This window comes from Sesamum indicum, linkage group LG10, assembly GCF_000512975.1.
Source record: "Sesamum indicum cultivar Zhongzhi No. 13 linkage group LG10, S_indicum_v1.0, whole genome shotgun sequence".
Taxonomy (NCBI): Eukaryota; Viridiplantae; Streptophyta; class Magnoliopsida; order Lamiales; family Pedaliaceae; genus Sesamum; species Sesamum indicum.
Window position 1 is genome coordinate 664,228 of NC_026154.1, and position 22,161 is coordinate 686,388.

Sequence of the window (22,161 nt, forward strand, 5' to 3'; positions counted from 1 at the left end):
TTTTAAATTTCTCCCCCCCCCCCCCCCCCCCCCACCCCAAAAAAAAAAAATCCCCCCCAAAAAAGGAGAAATTACTTCTATGATTCAAATATTTTGACAAATAATGAATTTTTTAGTTCAAAAGATATAGTCCAAAAATTGTGATTTTTTATATTATTATTTTAGAATTATAACTATCGACATCCCATCATTGATTAATACCAATTAAATTTTTGAAAAAAAAAAATATGTAGAGTGCAAAACATTAGTGCTGTGGGCCGAGTTCTATGGAGTCTGTGATGGTCCATGATATCTGATGGACCTTTATTAGGCCTTGGTGCTGATGTGGGTGGGCCTGACTTAGCCACAATGGGCCACATAGCTCCAATTTTATATAAATTTATATAAAGCTATTTCTAATCTTAAAAATATAAATAAAGTTATTTCTAATTTTAAAAATACGGTGGATTTATTATTATGGAATTAGATGGTACGCTGCAACAAAATGCAAATGTCCCAGCATCATTGTAGTTGAATTCAATATCCAATAGCAGACTAGCAGCTGCCAGTTCATGCATTTAATTTTATTACATCAATATCTACTTTATCGGGTTGTACAAATACAGCAGCATTCATGCTGATGGGGAATCTAATGTTACACCCCCATGATCATCCAATTTTTTCAACAATATTTTCTGTCCTTAAAAAAAAAAAAAGAAAAGTTGTCAATAATGTCATTGAATGAATTATTTGATTCGTCAATGCATTATTTGCTTTAACGTACAATCAAGTCCTAAATCTACTTTTTGCATTGTGGTCCCTCACTTATCCAAACCTATTAGTTCTTCCCAACTCCATCTAAACTAAAATAAATATGAACCAAGTTGATGGAGGATAAATGGAATCGAGGGTAAAAAAGAGATTTTCTTTCTGATACGTTTAAAAAATGCACGGATCCAATTGATATAGACTACACTTAAAATTTGGGTAAAAAAGAATGCAAATCCTGAAAGAGGGACCTGCAAAAAGGTATTAGCACTCCAACTCCTAAGTTAGTTTCGAACTTAAGAATAAATAATTACAAATATAAATCGTAATACGAAATTGAGATATGATTAAGGAATTCATAGAAGAAATTGTGATCAGGTACAATTGGATAGCTAAAGTAAGAATACAAAGTAATTTTTCAGATTCTAGAGGGTGTCCCCGTTGGGGACTGCACTTGTATAAATAGAGGGAGCGTCTCCCTCTGCTAGGACTCTGCACACCACCTTTATTCTCGGAAAATAAGGCGGAATATGTGGGGATAAGGCATGATTTAATCTTATCTTTAACTGATCAACTCACAACAACACGTCTTTGCCTAGAGGAGAACCCCTTTTGTGCGAGGACTCTATTTTGCGGGAGTTTCTTCTAGGTTTACGAGACTTGGGTTTGAGGGTGCCTCCCTTCTCCTGGGCCGTCCTAGTTGTCAGGGGGGTCCTTCTGGGGCTGATGTGGTCCAATATAAATACTAACCTCGGGATTAATGAGATACTACTAGGAGAGTGGGTTGCCACGTGCGTGGATTTTTTTAGCCGAATATTTATCGGGCTTTGATCATGGTTCGAGAACCGCCTTCAGCCTCCTCCCTTTGGCAATGTATTTTCTGGGGGACGCTCCCCAAGGCCTCCTATCAAGTGTTCTTGGGCCTCTCATGACTTGGGTCTCATAGGATGTTATGAGCCTCTCGTTTCTTTCTTCTTTTTGGATCACTTGGGCCTTTTTGGGCCAACTTATGTTTATGAACATTAATAGCACCCCCCCCCCACTCTAATAAATGGAGATTTCGATACTTATTTAGAGTAAAAGTCTTTAGATGTGGGGTCCGAAGAATGAAATTTTCTTCTCTCTCTTTTTTTTTTTTTGAATTCCTGCAAAGAATGTTAGTAGCATAAGCATAAATAGAATAAAAAGAGAGCTTACTTCATGCCTGTATGGAGCAAGGCTTTTTATGAGGGTACATCCATGGAGGAGGGCTTAACGAGTGCATTTTGTGCTTAATCCGATGTTGGGATTTATTTTTCTACAAGAGAATGTTAAATAACAAAAACATGTATATATTATAAGTAGATCTTGCATGAAGTATAATTACTTTGCCTCCTCGGAGAAGGGCTTATTTGAGGAGGACCCTTCTTGGAGCAAGACTTAGTAATCTCACCGGAGGAAGAATAAGGTGTCCATTGGAAGCAGGACTTAGATGCCTCTGCGGAGGAGGGCTTAGGTGCCTACACGGGATAGAGCTTACAAGTCCCCCAAAGAAGGACTTAAGTGCCTGCCCAAAGGAGGGTTTCTGTGCCTGTGTGGAAGACATGACTTTTTATGAGAGGGACCTTGTGACATCTTTACATGCAAACATATTTTAACACTTCGAAGGTGGTAAAATAAACCTCCAAAATTATTAAGTTAAAATATTAAAAATACTCCTTGAGGAAAGCTTGTATGTGAAAACTGATTCAGTGAGGGGGATGCCCCCTCGGGGCAGAGCTTATTCTGAGAAGACGTCTAGGTGAAGCAGGTCCTCGTCCTCTTGTTCCTTGCGTTTTTCACAAAGACATCATTCTTGTACTCCCTAGCCTCCTCTAAATTGATGTATTGTTCAGCTAGTGCTAGGAGATTGAAAAAATTGTGAGGGCGCTTCTTAGTTAAGGACTTGAAGAAATCCCCATTGTAATCCCTGCGTAAAAACACAAATTAGTGTATTGGATATTGCAGTAGGGACCTCTAAGGCCGCTAAATTAAAGCATTAAAGATACTTCCTCAGTGATTTCTCTTTGTTGTAAAGAGAAAAGGCTCATGATTGTCTTTTGACATCGTTTACTGCTGGCAAATTGATGGAGATAGAGAGAGAGAGAGAGAGAGAGAGAGAGAGAGAATGAATTCTAAACGATCAGATGGATGCCGAGGCAATTGATTGAACATTGTTGGGCTGACTGTGTGAAGGTGGTTACAAACACATGGTACTTAACCCTAGTGGTGTAACGGTTGAGAAAGACAACATTCTCAAAGTAAGAGAGGTGCTCCTGCGGATCTGTGGTTCCGTTATACTCAGGCAGGTTGGGCTCTTTCCAGTTGAGGGGGAGTTTATCTACCATGATCTTTTCACTGAAGGGGATACCCTGCTGCTCTTCTGAAGGCGTTCTCGCGATTTGGTACTAGACATCTTAGGGGTTTTTTTGCAGACATTTTAGTCGTATGATCCATTGAGGAGAGACGTCCCCCTAGATTTGTGAGGAGGGGGGTCCTCAGTAAGACTGGCGGTGTAGGGGTATGGGATACCCTTTTACTTTCTTCTTTACGGATATCCACATCTGTTGGAGTTACTGTGTGGGCTGGGACTAGTGTCTCCATTTGCTCGCCTATGGTTGTCGTATCATCTGTTGTATGGTCCATAGGAGTCCTGGGGGGGAGCCTCCCCGATGAGGTGTCTAAGGAAGGACTATGGTGTGGAGGCTCAGTTAGAGGGTAAGCAGGTTTGGTGGTCTTGGGACCATCGCCCCACAGCCTTTTGTTTGTTTATTGCCAAGTATCTCCACAGCCTTTTGTTTGTTTGCGGGATTGTTGGGGTTTTCGTGGTAACTCACGTCTTTAACTTAAGTTTCCTACAAACGGCGCCAATGATGCATTCAAAAAATGCACAGGGCCAATTGGTATGGACTATGCTCAAAGCTTAGGCCAAAGCGAATACAAATCCTGAAGGGGGTCCTGCAAAAAGGCGTTAGCACTCCGACGCCCAAGTTAGTATTGGATTTACGAGAAAAATAATTCTAAGAAATAAAATGTAATGAGAAATCGTGATAGAGTAAGCTATTTCGTGAGAGAAATCGTAGTAAGAGTGCAATTCTAATGCTAAACCAAGAATAGAGAGTGGTTTTTCAAATTCTGGAGGGTGTCCCAGTAGAGGGATTAAAGGTCTCCCTATTGGAGTGCTGAAGGTGTTTCTGTTGGGGGATTGAACTTGTATTTATAGAGGGAGCATCTCCCTAGACTGGGACTCTACACACCTCTTTTATTCTCGAAAAAGGGGGCAAAATATGTGAAGATAAGACTCAGCCTACAACAACACGTCTTTGCCTAAGGAAGAACTCCTTTCGTGCGAGGACTCCTACTATGCGGGGAGTCCTTCTAAGTTTAAGAGTCCTATGTTTTGGGAGCACCTCCCTTCTCCCAGGTTATCCTAGTTGCCAGGGGGATCCTCTTAGATTTGATGTGGTCCAATGTGGATGCTAACCTCGGGTTGATGTGTTGCCACATAGGAAAGTGGGATGCCAAGTGTGTGTGCCTTTTGGGTCGAATATTTATCAGGCTTTGATCATAGTCCAAGTAGGGGATGCCTTCAACCTCCTTCCTTTGCCAATTTATTTTTTGAGGAGCACTCGCCAAGTTCGACTATTAAGTGTTCTTGGGCCTCTCATAACTTAGGCCTCCTAGGATGTTACGGGCCTCTCGTTTCTTTCTTTTTTTTTTTTTTTTGATCTTTTGAACTCTTTGAACCAATCTATTTTTATGCACATCAAATATAATATTAGATCGTAGTACGAATTGAGCATAATTGTTACATGAACATATGTGTTTTTATTACTATTAGAGTTATGGGTTTATCGGTAAAAGCACGAACTGCACTGACTAAAAATAGTTAATACTACACTATATATCATTCAGATCCTAAAATTTAGAACAATCAATACATGAATTTCCAATATTACAAGAGAGGCACAAAGATTAACCTCCACAACAAATTGATACACATAAAATTTCCGACGGCCATATATATAGCCTGTCAACACGATCTGAATACTTCAATTGCTTTTATTGGGTCATTACAGCACATATATATAATTGATTAATTTCTTGTAATGATTTTGACATCAAAATCTTCTAAGGTTGAATGAGTAGTGATCATGCGAGGGAATGATGTTGTTACTATAATGGGTAATAACCCCTCTTGAGTTATGGTCGGAAGGCCTTTGAGACTTATAAGTTCCTGATCCTGTGAATGTTCTTCCTTGTTTGGCATTTTTCCTTCTAGGGTTGGAAGAACGAGGAATGAAAACTCCCGTGCCTTTGCTTTCTCTTTTGCTGCTCGGTTGATGCTCGTAGTTCAGGATTGACGCTTGTGCTACCGGACGAATTAACGCTGGGTTGAAACCCTGGAAAACGAAAATAATTACAACCTCAAAAATAGAAAAAGCTGTCCAAATCTTGATTAAGTTAGTATTTAAGTTGCACCAAAAAAATGGGACTCATAAAAAAGCTGAATACTTACTTTTAGTTGTCGTGGATTTTCTATTACACTTACATGTTGCATGTTATGCCACACATACATATTCTTCTTTGAATTAAATTATAACTTAAAAGTGGGCCGCATACAACAGACACATGAATGTTACATTTGACACGAGTGCACATACAATAAAAGATCATTTACCATACTTGTATGAGATAAGGAGTGATCCTAGTCCTTACAAAATTCAACTCTGGCAAATATTGAAGTGCGCTTTGTCATCCTACTATATTTATTCTGTGATATGAGTTATATGATGACATAAATAAAAAAATTCATGTATTAAATATTCTATGTTTACTTAGGTTGTTTGAATCAAGTAATTTTGGATTTTAACCCAAATAATAATTAATACGGATTAGGACTCCTAAATTCAAAATAAATATCTTATCTAAATATATTAGACTGTTCATTCAACCTAATAATGGGAAGTAACCGGAGCCTTGGGGTACGGGAGACTGACATATGTGTGTCATTCACTCAAAGGGAGAGTAATAAATACAATTTGATGGACTTCGGTTTAGTAAATGAAGTAAACTAAGACAAAACCTAGTGGTTTTCTTGGACATGATTAACATAGGAAGATGAAGAACAAGACAGGAGATGAGTAAGAACCTGTAGATTGACAGATGGACAATGAGCAAGTGAGTCGTCATCATCATCATCATCCATGATGAGAAGAGAGATTTGTCTGCTCAAGTCTTTAAAGAAAACATCATCCTCTAACTCCAAAGCAGCTTCCATGAGTGTGTGTGTGTGTGTGTTTGTCCTAAAGAAATGCTTGAAGAGCTTCAAACAATCAAACAAGCAGATTACCAGTCACAACTTCTGCTTCTGATACTGCACTTTTTTTCTTTTCTCCAGTTGAATCAGATGCCTAAGTGTTTTAAATAGGGAAGAAAAGGCAAAGGGATGGGATCCAAATAGGGGGTGGGCATGTGGGGGGGTGGGGTCAAGAAAGTCAGTTGGCCATCCTGTCGCAAGTCCATTGCACCAGCCCCACAAGGATGTAATCATCAAAGTGTGTGTGTGTGTGTGTGTGTGTGTTTATGATATTATCCAGTTGTTGGGGAGAAAGGGATGAGGAAGAAGACCCACAGCCCAGATTATCTCATCCAGAGATAGACTTCTATATCTTCAGGGGATATATAATTGGTTCTCAGTCTACACACCAATTCTCCTCTCATCCACTTGTTATTCTTCACACTTTCACTCTTAACACTTCCACTGTTTGATTCTTGAGGCATGCAATACACCACTTGCAGACAAATGATTATGATTGTGTTTATGTCTTAATCCAGCAGTTGGATGGGAAACTCCAGCCAGAGTCACCTTCACTCAAACAAGTACATCATATCACAAGTATATCCTACTCAAATTATCATCGTATAATATATTAAGTTAATCCTGATTAGATTTTCAATTGAGAAAATTCTTGCCCAAATCAATGAGACACACGTTCATTATACTTTTCCACCAAATTAAGTGTATATCTACTATTTGTTTGGATTCTTGACTCAAATAGTTGGCCCTTTGGTTGATTTAGTTGACAATTCTTACACATATTCCACCACAATCTTATGCGGCATTTGATGGGGCAAATGCTAATGACAACTCTTTAAAATATAGGTGCAAATCGGCCCACAAGAGAATTTGTTGAAATCTGGACCATAATTTGACATCTATAGAGTCATCAAGAAAAGTTGGGATTTAAGAGCCTTAATTCACTGTGTGAAGGGCATAGTAAAGCTCCGTTTACTTTATGATGAGTTATTTGAGTAATAGGACAAAAAATAAGTCATGTACTAATTATACTATATTTATTTGAATTATTTGAGTTGAATTGTTCAAAAAGAATAGTAATTTGTGTCGAACTTACAAATAAAAATCAAACCGTAACATAAACACCTTATAAGGGTGCGTTTAGCGTTTGATCCAACCTGATAAGGAGAAGCAAACGGAGCCTTAAATGATTGGATGTCTCATACTCTCTACTCCAATTGAAGTAAAATCTACCGTATGAATTTTCCTCTTCTATTGTACCCTCTCAAAATTGCATTGACAAGTCTTATTCAGGGGGGGGAAGAAAAATAAAAAGTTGATGGGCCCCACTTACTATGGATAGACACTGTCTTGTGGGATTGACAGAATCATGTAGAGATATTCAGCCCGGATTTTCTCAAGATCTAATGGCCCATTTAACTTTTCAGTCCAGTCCTTGTCTGGTAAAACATGACTCAATCAATAGGGATACAAAGTACTGAATTACTCAAGTCCAACACTCATTAAAAAGTTTTATGAAAATTTCAGGACAATCACAGCTATTTATGTATGCTCGAAATTCTAAAAGCCACCAAGAATGACCCATTCGGAAGTGCCTATCACATTCCAGCTGACTACACTTTCCGGGGTTGTATATATAACTTAGCTTATCTTCCAATAAATTTGAGAATTATGACAACCTCCTGTGGTCCAGAGCCCACAACGCTTGCTGGCTGACCCCACTGCACAGGATCATTGAGCTAGCACACTTCATTTTCGTCTCTGCATCCACCCTTTTTTCCTCCCTACCATTATTTATATGGACTTTTATACAGAAAAACACCTTGTACCATATCACATTCAATACAAATTTCCAGGCCAAAAAGCTGGCCACAAAAGGCCTAGTTGATGACTTCATTTGTGGAATCAGAGTCTGGAAATTTGTGGTCACAATTTGGGTGGCCAGAGTTAGGACTGGAGGGTCATTCTAACACAACTTGGTATTATAAGAACAATAAGATATAGCCGACAATCACCAATCTGTGCATACATTAGCAAATTTCCAATTTCATTGATGTATATCATGATGCAATTCACAGGCTTCATCCAACAAAAAACGAGGAAAATAATGGAAGGATGTTACCGAACAAAAGGGATCCCCTGAATCAGCCATAGTGGTTCCTGCTTTCCATGATTTTGTCGCAAAAATTATGATATCAAAGGGAACGAAGGGACTCGTATGCTACTGGATAAACAGTCACAGGACATCTGAAATTGGAGACTACAAGTAATTCAAGAATTATGCTCCGCCAGCCATATCGATATCTGCAATGCCGTCAACTCCCCTGAACACAACACGTAATTTCCTTAAACAAGATTGCTTCTTGTCACCCTTCCCAGCCATACCATTAACATGAATGACGTCTTTGGCTACTCCACCCATTAGTTCGAAAAGAGGTAAATCCAGATTCGATCGAGTCATCTCTTCCAGTACAGGAGGTGCCTGCATATACAAATTCTTCCCTCTGTGTGTTACGCTCACTCTACTCAGAAGCAGCCTAGGGTGATCTTCCAATTGATCAATGAACTGTTGCACCGCATAAGTGTAACACAAATGGCCAACAACAGTCAGAATAACAGCAATGAAAGTTATATAGTCTATAAGAGTCTCACTGAAGAAAGAGAGTTCCACCTTTTTAAGAGTGACAGATTTGTCCAACTCAATAAGCACACCCGGACCACAAACGAGACAGTCTTTGTCCCTCACAAACTCTGTAACTTTGGTATGGAGCCCTTCAACTCCATTATACCTGTGACATGAAGTGCATTTAGTATTAACAGGTATAATGCCAAATAATTATCCAACTGAAACCAAATGTTTCTATGGAAATGATCACTTCGACATAACAAAATCAAGAAGTTAAAGGAGGCATACGTTAAATAATTTGACAACGTCTTGCTGCATCCAGAAACAATCTTCAAGGTCTCCAAAGCACATGCAGCGGAGATAATAGCATTGGTAGAAGCTATAGCGGGAATGATATTTTTCACCACACCCTGTAAACAAAGTTGTTTGTTATTGCATAAACTATACAGTTATAAGCAACCAGTGGTAACAAACGATTTGAGTAATGACGCAACTATTACCATACCTCCTAAATCAGTGGTGCAACCATTTTTACCACCGATTCTCAGATTTTTTTAATTTGATTAAAAGTTATCACTAGCCATGTAAATGATTAGAGCTGCATTGGAAACCTTAACAGCATTTACCACCAGAAATCCTGCAGCTGAAAGGTAATTATTGCAAGACACATGCTGACCTGCGTAAAAGAATATGTAACTCCTGGAATTCCGAAAAGTTCTGCCCTCTTGACAGCCTGTGAGGATGAATTAAATGAATTAAAGGAGAAGAGCAATGAGATAATAGGATACAACTCCCAACATCTTTGTTGTCAATTTACTCGTTAAAAGATATACGTATTATTTGTATACCTCTGAATAAACCCATTGCATGTCTTCAGGATTATCTGGATCGAAGCTTCTGCTACCATGAACCTGCAAGTGAAAAATATTATATCCAGATGACTAAGTAATGCAGAAGCATCTCCATGAATAAATATGGAGAAAAAGTAGAACTAGAGTTTATATGCTTACCTCGTTCCATTTAATTAAATGGGCATATTCAATACAATGGGCAGCAGTTCTCGGAGTTTCTGCTAAAGTACACAAAGGAAATTTCACTTGTGGAGGAAATAACCAAATGGTACACTCAAAACATGGCGTTGTTCCTGGTACTATAATCCTTGCATGGCCCTTGAATCCTTCAGTTCCACCATCCACCATAGGTTTAACAGTTTCTTCTCGGGGATTATCTTCTGAGTCATACTCTTGTTAATAAGAAAAAGACACAAAACATAAGCTCAGACAGGCTATTGACTTGTATTCATCTTGTGCACACGAACAAAATTGACAAAGTACATCGGCAGACAGCTTATGTATCAGGTCCAAACTCAACAGAATACCTGAATGAAATTATTTTGTTACATGCATGTGCTTTAGCAGATTTTAATAGTTCTTTATATAGATGATTGGTGGTTGAGGGTGGGAGGTTGGCTAATGTGAGGTTTGGAACATAGTGCAATCAAACTCATTAAATCTTGGTCAAGGGATGTGCTTCACAGTGCTTTCTGGAGCAATTCAACAGAAGACCAAGAAATAGAGGTGGAATTTATGTTAACAGAAGGTTGTATAGCACCTGGATGTTGGCTTAGGTTAAATTTAGTGTTACATGTAATGTAACTCTTATCAATAAGAATCTGACTGGATCAGAACTCTAAAGGAAAAAGCTAATGCGTTCAGTTGTTCAACCAAAACAAAATTAAAAGATGAGACACAGGTTAGTAGCAAAGGAATTGCGGTGTCAGGTCCAAGTCCCAGTTTATCGTTATTTCTCACACTTATCAAGGTTTACTGTTCTTAACTATCAGCCATAAATCTCCTACACATAATTGTGATAAAATAAACAAAATGTGTGTAGTAAACATGATAGCTTATCATATTCTCCAAGTCCTGTATTTCATAATTGCTACAGCTCAATCCAAGTGGAGAAGTCAAACCTAGGAAGCCACAAGCCACTGCATTTATGTAGCTCCGAGCCTCAACTGAATCAAGGCCAAGGACGATAATGCTGAAATCACTATAGAAATCCAATGGTTTGTCCTCAATGCGACAGAAATGTGGAGTGATATTTACACCATTAACTCTTTCCATGACTCGTTTTGCAGCTACTTCAGCCTTTGGCTTTCCCACATCTTCAAGCCTACAGAGAAGATAATGGACATTAATTCTTTTCAAAATGATGTAAAATTACACTAGAAAGGCAGTCTGAATTGAGATCGGAAAATATGATTGCATAACACTTACACACGTATACACTTCCTCCAGGAAGTCTTAGTGTCATAGCAAAAAACTGTAAAGATTGGGTTAATTGACAGTTGATCCATAATTTGGAGCTTGGAACCCAAATGTATTTTGTTATTGTCTTTGGCAATATGAATTACAGCATCAAGATCATTAAGATTAGTAAGCTACTCATGTAGGCCGCAGATCAGGTCGAGGGAAAAATTCAAGAAATTGTCAACCTTGCAATAATAGTACCATGCTTTAATGCAAGAATTGCAAATCCAAAGACTGGTATTCATGCATTAATGTAAGGATTCAGATTAGTCTAACACCTGTTTTGATTTCACATCAGTCCTTAAGTGCAAGCCAAGAATCAAAATGTGTAAGATAATAGGCTCAGTTATTAAATACTTATGTTCCTTAAAAATAAAAATCATGTGACTTAAAGCCACTTTTTGCACAACAATAACGTGTAAAATGATATATAACCACCCCACAAGATATTAGAATAGGCCAAACCCAGAATTCACACAGACGGAAATTCAAATGCTACTCAACAAAATGGAGCACCTTGTCAGGCAACAGTTAATTCAACATATACTTCCCTAAATCATCACAAAACCTGAAAAGACAACATTATCAACTGGCACAATTCTTAAAATTTAACTTGCATGCTTGATTAATTAGGGCCACTGATATAACACTACGAGCAGTTGCAAATAACAAGAAGCATCATATGTACCTGAAGAGGAACTGACGATTAAGGTTCGTGACCTCAATGCGGTCCATATCAATTACATCAAGATATTTGAACCCAGTTAAAGCCAAGTCCTTCAGCAACTCGCAGCCCAGCCCACCTGCCCCCACCACCAAAACTTTCACATATTCTTTTATGTCGTCTCTCAGCTACAACAATTGAAATAACAACAGTATTGATCATCAGAAACAGTTAAAAATGTTGAAAATCAATGCACATAAGCCATTCGGGAGAACGACACCAAGATAAACACCAAAGTAAAGGAGAAATTTACTTGTGGGCCGGCTCAATTTCGATCCCACAAGCTGGAAAAGAAGTCTAAATAGCCAAACAGATATACAATGTGGCTAACTGAATGCAGATCAACTGTTTGTAAATTGACACAACGAGAACAGAGAAACTAAAAGAGGGAGTTTACTTCTGGGCCGGGCTCAAAATTCGGGCCAACAAGGTGGCCGGGCCGGAGGAGGAGCTTGTCGAGGTCTCTTGATCTGCTGGGCTGCGACACCGCCATATTTGTTACACTGTAAAAAGCTTCTTAATTATTTCTTTCTGCGTGCGAAATTGTGAAGGAGGACCTTCAGATAAATGGCAGGAACCCTCTGCAGTGAATTTATATACAATACAAACAGTTTTGAAGCTTAAATCATCTCTGGTACGCGACTCCGAGTGTTAGAGGATTCTTTACCCAAATAGCGACTCAGGTATGGAGTAACTCGTTTCAAAAAACCCGACTTTGAGAGAAACGTGGAAACTTTGCTGCGCGGGTAGCTTAGAATTTACGCTAGGGGTGCTACTTGTCTTAACCTACGCACTTGTCCTTTTTATTATCTCTCTTTTAAGTTTAATCCAACCACCGCCTGGGGTGGGTTGCCCTTTCTAAGCAAAATCGTAAATAGGCCCCAACTTTGGTGTAAACCCGCAGCCCCATATCAATAAGTAGGTCTCTGTAATCAATTCTCTCTCTTATGTCCTAAATATTTGTTGTTGATATATTTAAATAGTGATATACATTCTGCAAAATTTCTCTTGCAAAAAATGGCGTTTACAATATGCATTTCGTATTTCATGTCAAAGATCCACTCTAAATTTACCATCTTCGTCTGTGTTGTATTAACATAACATTTTTTTTGTAAAATAAAAGGAAAGGAATTTATGTATCTGTTGCTCACTTATAACTAAATTCCAAATCTCTTTTTTGTTAAAAATTAAACAAAAATGTACCTAAACTTCTGCTATTCCTAAGTCAGAACTCTGCACCAGCTGATCTTGCCTTTGCTCACTTCCATCTTCTGATCAAAGCTGATGTCTTCTTGCACCATATAACTTATATACATTTTCCACAACCTATCATACTTGTGCATAGTACCTCGACGAATTTGAGGTTTTATTAGCTTCGCGCTTTAAAACAAGGGCATAGAGCAACTCATTCCATGCGTCAGGGACGCCCGGTAGACACCAATGGCTGCAGTCCTGCCGACGAAGAGGCGCAGGGCCGACTTTTGGACCCAAGTAATACAAAGACGAGTGCCCGTCTTTTCTTCTTGATGTCATGTGAGTTACGTTTAGCACGTCAAACGTTCTTGAATTGGATACGTTTGAGTGAGCAGTGATGACTTGGCTGAAAATGCTGTATTTAGTCCATGTGTGAGACGGCACCAATGAAGAACTGAGCTCCGGAAGGGTTTCCAAGTGGCACGTTCCACCTGATCTCCAATCGCCGCCCCTGAAAAATTCATGTTCAGGTTGCTATTGCTTACTCAAAATGAACTGGAAACCTTATTATAGATGTAATGTGACTGGAACACAGTGCCAAAACTTCATCATATCTTGTCGTTGCATAAGCCACTTCATCATATCTCTTACTAAAAAAGAACTTTGTCGTATTTATAATACAACCAGATTTAGCCCTGAGCACCAAATAATAGATTTGCAAAGTGTACTTGGTGCAAACCTGAAGTGTACAGGAGCATATGTCCGAAAGAAGACTTGTGTCTTGGTAGTATTTACTTCACGATGAATCCATTCGACGACTGTTTCCAAGGCTTTCTGGTATGCACTGTCAACTTTCATATCCATCTTCACATTTGGACCTTCTTGGAAGTAACAACCTCTGAGAATCCATGTAACATTATCAGCAACTTGAAAACAGTAAATGAGCAAGCAAATCACATAACAACAACACTGCCTAACAGGACAAGACATTTTCCCGTTCAGTGACTCTCATCCTGGCCAATAATCAACACATAGTCTAAACTATGAAATCAGAATGAAAAGCTTCGCCAAATTCGACAATATATGACAGAACAAAGTGACGTGAGATTACCCTCTTGCAGTCTTCTCATAATTCCACCAATGTCCCGTGTTGAAAATGAGTATATCTGCATCTTTCCATCTGGACGACGTCCAATCCATTTGATCTAGTTTCAGTGTAGTTTTAATTTTAAGTGGAACTTGGGCCGGAGGTCGGCTTTGCAGTACTAGAAACGGAGCCCTGTAGTACTCCACTGTGCAATTATAGTCCATAAACTTGAAAACCAAGTAGCCTTTGTGCTTTGTGATAGGGTTGCCATTTACTTCATATATTGAGTCCTTGTTCACTATAGCAGAAGACAGCATGCAGAGCAGAGACTCCCACTGGTTTCTCCCGATTGAGTCCCCCGCAAACACAACACGTTTATTTCGCAATTTCTCCAGCATGATCTTTGCATCAAATCTGTCTTACAAGTAGGGAGGAATATTATGAGTCACGATTCCTTTCATGATCAATGTTTTAGAATTTCTTCACAGAATTATTAGATCATACATGAAAAATGTGAAAAGGATCAATCTGAACTTCTACTCCTTAGAAATTTCAATATGCATATCAGATCAAGTCTAAATGGAGGTCCCTGTCATTGACATCTGAGATAATTTTTCCTAAGCTGAAGGACAATGACAGGAAGGCATAAAGTCAACTGCATAACTAACAACATACTATCACTGATATTAGAAGAATTCCTTAAAACCATTACTAAAAGACTCAGAAACAAAAAAAGAACAAAACTAAAGGGAAAGCATTTGTAAATAAACTGTTGGTGCAACATAATCTTGATAAAGCAAGAAAACACAAGCAAAAATGCACTTCTCCAATTGAGAAAATTGGGAAATAAATGATGAAAAACAACAGTAATAAAACCTGGGCAAGTTGCACTCTCTGGGCTGCCACCTCCACTTGGTGTAGAAAAGATCCGGCCTTCCATTTTCTGAACACCTGAATCCTTCATCCAAGAACCTGCAATCCTTTGATTGGTACAGAGGATAACTCTCATCCCACACCCAATCACCATCAAACACATCACACCCACCATTAATTTCACTCAAAAAATCAATCTTTTTACTGCTGTGGTTACCACCCTCACCATCACCATCAATTTTCAACCAGAGAAGCCTCTCACTCTGTGATGGAAACCTCACCCCTTTTCTCGCACTTGTGTAATCCAACAAAAAGAAGCAAAAAATAACACAAACTGTCAGTCCAAGAATCCCCACAGAGGGCTCAAAAAGCCTAAAACGCTTCACTTTCTTGTAAAAATCCACAAAATTCATAGCCTCGGCGGTTTCTGCAGATGGGCTGCTGGACATTTGAAAGAATTCTGAATCAAGATACGGTTTTTATTATTATATTTCCTGAAGAGTATTTACATGTACATAAATAGGGAGAGGAAGGGGAGGATGTAAAACTCAAGAGTTGTAGTGTGCAAGCAAATCAACAACTGAAATCATCATATCGAATTTGGCTTTTGAGAGTTGAAAGAGAGTGTGTACTGTGTGTTTCTTTCTTTTTGGTTCTTTTGGCTTCTTTACTTGTTGAAGGAGTAATGGCTGGCCACTGACTGTTGTATAGGATTGTTTTTTCTGCAATAGTGTGATTAGTTACAAAAGGGAGAGTGAGAAAGAGAGAGGGGTGTCTGGAAAGCAAGGAACCAAGAATGGCAGAGAGAGAGATAGAAGGAGAGAGAATGGCAGAGAGAGAGAGAGAGAGTGGGCAACTGTAATGATGGGGTAGTGGGGTGGGGTGGTGCTGCAGTGCAGGCAATGAAGATTAAATTCAAATCCAGATAGGATCTCTGGTACTTTATTACAGTTAGTTTTTCCAAAAAATAAATAAATAACAATAATCAGATTTCTCAGAGAAAAATAAAGGGATAGTTTAGGAAATTTAAATTTTAAGATGATCTATTTTAACATAATCTTTCTATCAATTTTTTTAATCTTTGTAATCAGATTTGTAAGAGCTTTGCCATCCCAACTTGGAATTCATATAAACTTGCGCTGTAATTTGCTAATATTAATTTTACAGTTCCATAGTACCTGTGTTGTTTTAAATTAATCTTATGAAAATTCCCCAAGAAATGGTGTTTCAATTCTTTTAAGTAAGTTATAATAGTATTATGTTAGTAATATAATCAATCACTAACTGTAAATATTTCAGTAACTTATATAAATTATAAAAAAGTAACAAAATAAACAAACTTACATATACAAAATAAATAATCGCGCTTCTAATAAAATCTTAACGTTGATCCTCCTATTTAAAACATTGATGCCCTAATGAATCTTTTCATAATTCAGATTATCTTTTGCGTCTATTAATTAGGTTTTGTTTTACATTCATTTTTTCCTAAGTTATTTCATATTTCATTTTCAATTACTTATTTGAATTTTGTACTCATATATTTGGATTCGCGTATAAAAAATTATCATAGACCAATAATATTTTGTTCGATTGGCTCCTTCTTAAATTATTACACATATAACTTTATTTTATTCAATTTTTCATGGGAAATAAATTATGAGTCGTTAAGCATTATGTATGCCAAAAAAAAACCCTAATCAGAATAGCAGTGTTCATCACAAGAATAATTGAGTTTCAATTAAAAACAGGAAAAGGAATTGCATAAAACCGTTGCTATTATCAAAGCACAAATGGGATGAAAGATAACTTTAGTGAAATTCTTTTCAAAGTTTTTACTCTTAAAAATTGCGTGGAAAAAAGCAACTTTTGGGGGCAAAAGCCAAACGAATACTTCCTTAGTAACGGTTAACAAACAGTGCCACACGTTCTTCTCGCATTTGCCATTTGCATTCCCGCGAGGAAAATGACAAATTTTCTCTTTTATTTTTATTTTTAGGTTCGATTTTCTTTTCCAAAACAAGTTAGAACAGACAATATTTCAAACGACATAGCATTGATCGAATTCAGCAATTATATTTAGGTACTTTGAAAGGGCTAAAACGTATCCAAACGTAATTTTTATATAGGAAAAGTATCATTTTAGTCCGCTAAGTATACCTAATTTTAATTTTATTTCGATAACTATGTCCATTTTTGTTTAGGTCCAGTAACTTACAAAATTGCTTACTTTTAATCCTCTGACAGATTTTCGGACAATTTTACCCCTATGAGTACATATAGATTAAAACTGTATTTCAAAAGTTGCATAGGGGTAAAATTGTCCGAAAAGCTGACAGAGGACTAAAAGTAAGCAATTTCGTAAGTTACTGAACTTAAACAAAAATGGACATAATTATCAGACTAAAATTAAATTAGGCATACTTAGCGGACTAAAATAATATTTTTCTCTTTTTATATCTTACAAAACCCTGAATCCACGTACACTATGTCCAAGTGCAAACTCGACCGCCTATGTGCAGAGCCACCACAACTATTCGTTCAAAATGAAATTAATTGTTCGCAGAAAATTATACAACTCAATTATATTGGTAGATACAGATTTCCATAATAAATATTTTTTCAGAATGAAGCCAAAAATTCTTTATTAATAATTTTATCTGCACCCCTATCATTTTATCATAGTAAGAATTATGATATGCAACTCTAACTACGTGTGGTGGAATAATACATAAATAAAATAAATAGTGTTATTATAAAAACACGATATTGAAAATGGTGAGAAACAGCATAAAACATGTAGCGTGAGGGTCTTAAAATGTGAGTAGAGTATGTCTCGACATTTCAGCTGTCTCCATCTTAAGTTTATATAAATACCAAGATCACGTGTGATGCTGTCTACATTAACTGCTTCATCATATTCACTCTCTTAATCATACCTTTAAAACTCTACCTCCTTTGCTTTTTTTAAGATACGTCCGCATCAACACATTAATTGCACTTTAATTTACAAATTAATTAATAGTTTTTTATATTAATAAAAACGTATTATTTTTTGTCTTTTCTCGAGTTATAAATAAGTTTACCAAAATTCATTTATGCTGTTATAAAAGAGAACATTGTTGTTATGTCAATTTTTGAATATTTAAATTTACTATTTAATTCAACCCGTGTCTATCTATATATATACTTCAATAAAATTTTATTGTAATATTAATTTTAAGTCTTTTAATAAACTTATATTTACAACTTCTTTTTTCCTCTTGCACTTCACACAACGTTTCTTTCTTCTCGTAAATTTATTTCTTTTTACGTTTCTTTATTTTCTTCGCCCCTCTCATATTTGTTTTCTTTTATATATATTTTTTTTCATTTTACACCAAGATTTTTTTTTGTCGAAAACTTGTCCTACCCGAAACTCAAGACTCAGCTGATTGAACCTATAGGCTTGTTTTAATTTTTGAAATTTTTCATGGAATATATTTTTAGAATTGTTATTTATGATTTTTGAAAAATGAAAAAAAAAGGATTTATTAACAAAGAACTAAACATATATAATTTTCAGATCTAAACTGGCTTATTTAATAAGAAATTTAAATATATTTTTTGTTTCAATACATGATAGAAATATATATTACTTTAAAAAATTATATAATATGGATAATTACACTCTTCTCTCCTAGGATTTGGTGTAATTATACGTAAATTTGTTGTAGTTTGAAAAATTATATCTAATACCCTAATGTTTTCTTACGTTTTAAAAATAAGTCCCCCCATTAGAAAAATTCACCGTATTTGTTGATATTAAAAAAAAGATAAAAAAAAAAAGAAGGTCTATATGTATCCTTAATTGACTTATTACCCTCATACATCTTCATCCCATAATGCATCTGAGAAGGTATATTTTCACTGTTATAAGGGTAGTTTAGTTCGAGAAAAATTATTTAACCTACAATAAGTCAGTCGAGGGTAAATATCAATTTTCATTCAACTTTTTATTAATATCAATAAATTTAATGAATTTGGACTAACGAAGAGATTTTTATTTGTTAGATGGAAGCAAACATCAGGGGTGCTAGATCTAATTTTCCCAACTACAGAAGATTTATGTGTAATTACATCACATTTCAGAAAAAATAGTATAATTATCACTATATTATTCTAAGAGATAACATATTTCAATTTTTTTTTTCTCAATCTCATGCATGACTAATTTAAAACATAAAAGGATTTTAATTGAAATCTTCTAACAAATCTAATGTTTGCTCATTTTCTCAAGCTCTCAAAAATTTATTGAGACTGGACTGTTTTCGGGACCACTACGACGTTGAGGTCGGATCAATAATTTTTATATATATAGCATTTAATAAATTAAAATTTATGATTATAAGTTAAGAAAGCAACATGGATTCTTCTTTAAAATAAATTTGGAGTATGAGTTGGGGGCATTATTTAGGCATATCCAAACATCATCAAAATTTACTTTATTTTATTTTTATTTATGTTGGTAATGGAATGGAATAATGACAAGCCAAATTCCAATACAACAAGCAAAGTATGGTTTCCTAATAAAAAAGTTAAAAAAAAAAAAAAAAATTGGGTGTGTGATCTGGTGGGCACAGTCACAGACTCACAGTGTTGTGCACTAGAAATGAACGGTTCAAAGTAAAAGGGAATCCTATTATCATATAATACATGCACCAAAACTTTGATTAGACTTGCACCAAATTTTTGCTTAAAAGATAAGCCACTTATTTAAATTTGGGATTACATCTTCATCACAATAAATCAGTCCTGCCCCTCTCAATTAAATATTAGTTAAATTAGAATAAGGATAAATTACAAACAACTATCATATAAATTTGTTATAATTACAAATACCTTTTTATTATTTAAAAAATTATAAAATTTCCTTAAAATTAATGGTCATATATCCTCGTGACCGTCGATTGTAAGGGGTATTTGTTAAATGACTTTTAATTCCAAAAGATATTTGTAATTTTTTAAATAATGATAGATATTTATTTAGAGGAGTTTGTTGTAATTTACTCTTAGAATAAACAATACTTCAATATCTAAAATAAAAAAAATTGTTAATGAAACTTGATTTAATTGATGAAGCTGAGGCCTCGTGGGTTCAAATTCCATCGATGTATAAGTATTGATCTATTTTAATAATAATAGTTAGTTTATTATAATAATAATTATTTGATATATGCTAATTAACGTATATTGATTATTGACGATTGATATTCATAATTGATATTCATAATGTAATTGTACTCTATTCGGTTTGACAAAAGAGATCAAAACGAAAGCCCAATACAAACAAAATAGTTTCCCAATCAAAGAACATAATTTCATGTATGATTCGAGACACTTGAATACTCCTCGATTATGCTTTCAATACTTCAAAATGTTTCAAAATAATAACATTTAAAAGAAAACCTATTTCTCAAACTGGATCGGTGTGGGAGTTGTGTTGGTGTAAGCAGCTCATGATACAAGTTTCCTTTTTGTCATAATATCGCTCTATTAATGTAAATTACTAAGTACGACAGAAAGTTGAGGGGAAAATGTAATACAACACAGTCTATCACTGCCAGCTCTATCTGAAGAGGTTTCGTGGTCATAAAACACATGCTTTCAACTTTAAGACAACATTTGATTTCGGCATGTTGTAAAAATGTTTCACTAAATTACAACAACAGAAGACTTTACCGCTCCCGTGACCAGTTGCTTGGTAGACTCCAAACTTCAGGGATAAGTTCTCCACAGCCTTGGTTGATTGACGGCCCACAGCAGCAAACTCCTGATCAAATCCGGTATTGTAAACCAGTGAAAAAATGACAACTTGGAACTCATGAGATAAATGTGAAATCTATGTGGTCCATGTGCCCCTGCTCAGAAGTCATACAGCGCTCCTAGCTCGTCTTAATATGAGTGCACAAGACATCACCACTGCAGCATAAGGCTTAACATTCAAGAATGAATGAGTAATCAGCAATCTGATTCTACCTGCAATCTGTGCAATTCTTGAAAACTTGAAACAATGAACTAAAGGCAGAAGCAGCAACGGTTCAACCCTCAAACGACCATCTCAATTCCTCACTGCAATTAGTGCTCTGCCGCAAGTGCAAGAAAGTAGCTATTCTTTGCGGACAGTACTGACCACAAAAACCCCTGTTGTAATGAGCCAAATACATAAAGCTACAATATCCTGAACCTCTTTAGCGCTAGCTACCAGTGTGTTTTAAACCTAAAAAAGAAAAGATTAGGCAGCCCTATGTTGATCAACAACTTCCGCAACATCTTTTCTACCACTTTCAAACTTTTGATTCCATGATCCCCGCGAATGCTAAAGAGTAACAACTTGCCGTCAACTACTATGTTAAAATAGAGACCAACATAACACATATTAAGCCCAACTCTCATATTTGCACACTTTTTTGAAGTAGTTCAACACATTGTACGTCTAGCAAGATGTGGCACCACCTCCCTCATTAACGATTCGACTTATTAACAAATCTAAACTCAACAAGGACTAAACTCCTAGTTAAATCATTCATATAGGGCTGTCAGTAGGTTCAACCAATCAAGAATAAATTGGAATTGCCTCAAAGAAAGCTCGACCAAGCTCGAGACGAAAGTTTAACTGCATGGAGCTTGAAAGCCTTCACCTTCTAATCATTCAGCTACTTCAAAGCGACTTCACTAAGCTAAGTAATCAAACTGCTCAGTTCCGCTTGCAAAAAACACCTCTGGGCTCGGCCCAGAAGATAAACAAGTCAAGATTTTTCTGGTTGTCATTTATTATACCAAGATGAGATTCATCAACCTAAAAGTGGGCTGAGGTCGAGCCCATGTACATCCCTCTACGGCTCTACATCATGATAAATACACTCGTCATCACCATGTCTACTCTTCAAGTTCTCAACTTTAAGCAATTTAACAATAACCGTTAGAACTAAAATGTGAACAGCTATAATTCAAGAAACATAAGCAAGTTTATTGAGAAACATAAGCAGCTATAACAACATTCATTATCCCCATCTCTAGTCCTAAACTTTTCAACTTTAACAACAGTAGAATTAAAAGCGCATATCGTACCTCAAGAAACCTAAGCATGTCATTGTACTAAGAAATAATCCAGAAAACTCTTTAAAGATAAAACGAAAAAAGAAAGAAAAAAACAACACGAAAACACATAATTTTCATAGCTTATGATCCGAATTTGGGAGCCCATCCGAGAGAACTGTG

The 22,161-nt window shown here is 36.4% G+C and overlaps 3 protein-coding genes across 3 annotated transcripts; all 3 read right to left on the reverse strand.

Moving 5' to 3' along the window:
* LOC105171381 lies at positions 4,642-6,620 on the reverse strand. The gene is made up of 2 exons (XM_011092471.2): positions 5,918-6,620; positions 4,642-5,168 (listed from the first exon to the last, which is right to left on the reverse strand). Exons 1-2 carry the CDS (start codon positions 6,044-6,046, stop codon positions 4,887-4,889), a joined length of 411 nt encoding a protein of 136 aa, XP_011090773.1. The 5' UTR covers positions 6,047-6,620; the 3' UTR covers positions 4,642-4,886.
* LOC105171382 (NEDD8-activating enzyme E1 catalytic subunit) lies at positions 8,087-12,491 on the reverse strand. Its single transcript, XM_011092472.2, has 9 exons — positions 12,145-12,491; positions 11,712-11,875; positions 10,684-10,886; positions 9,722-9,954; positions 9,560-9,622; positions 9,388-9,444; positions 9,000-9,121; positions 8,757-8,874; positions 8,087-8,651 (listed from the first exon to the last, which is right to left on the reverse strand). Exons 1-9 carry the CDS (start codon positions 12,238-12,240, stop codon positions 8,364-8,366), a joined length of 1,344 nt encoding a protein of 447 aa, XP_011090774.1. The 5' UTR covers positions 12,241-12,491; the 3' UTR covers positions 8,087-8,363.
* LOC105171383 (protein trichome birefringence-like 10) lies at positions 12,935-15,792 on the reverse strand. Its single transcript, XM_011092474.2, has 4 exons — positions 14,905-15,792; positions 14,053-14,442; positions 13,681-13,839; positions 12,935-13,452 (listed from the first exon to the last, which is right to left on the reverse strand). The coding sequence occupies exons 1-4, from the start codon at positions 15,348-15,350 to the stop codon at positions 13,077-13,079; spliced, it is 1,371 nt and encodes a 456-aa protein (XP_011090776.1). The 5' UTR covers positions 15,351-15,792; the 3' UTR covers positions 12,935-13,076.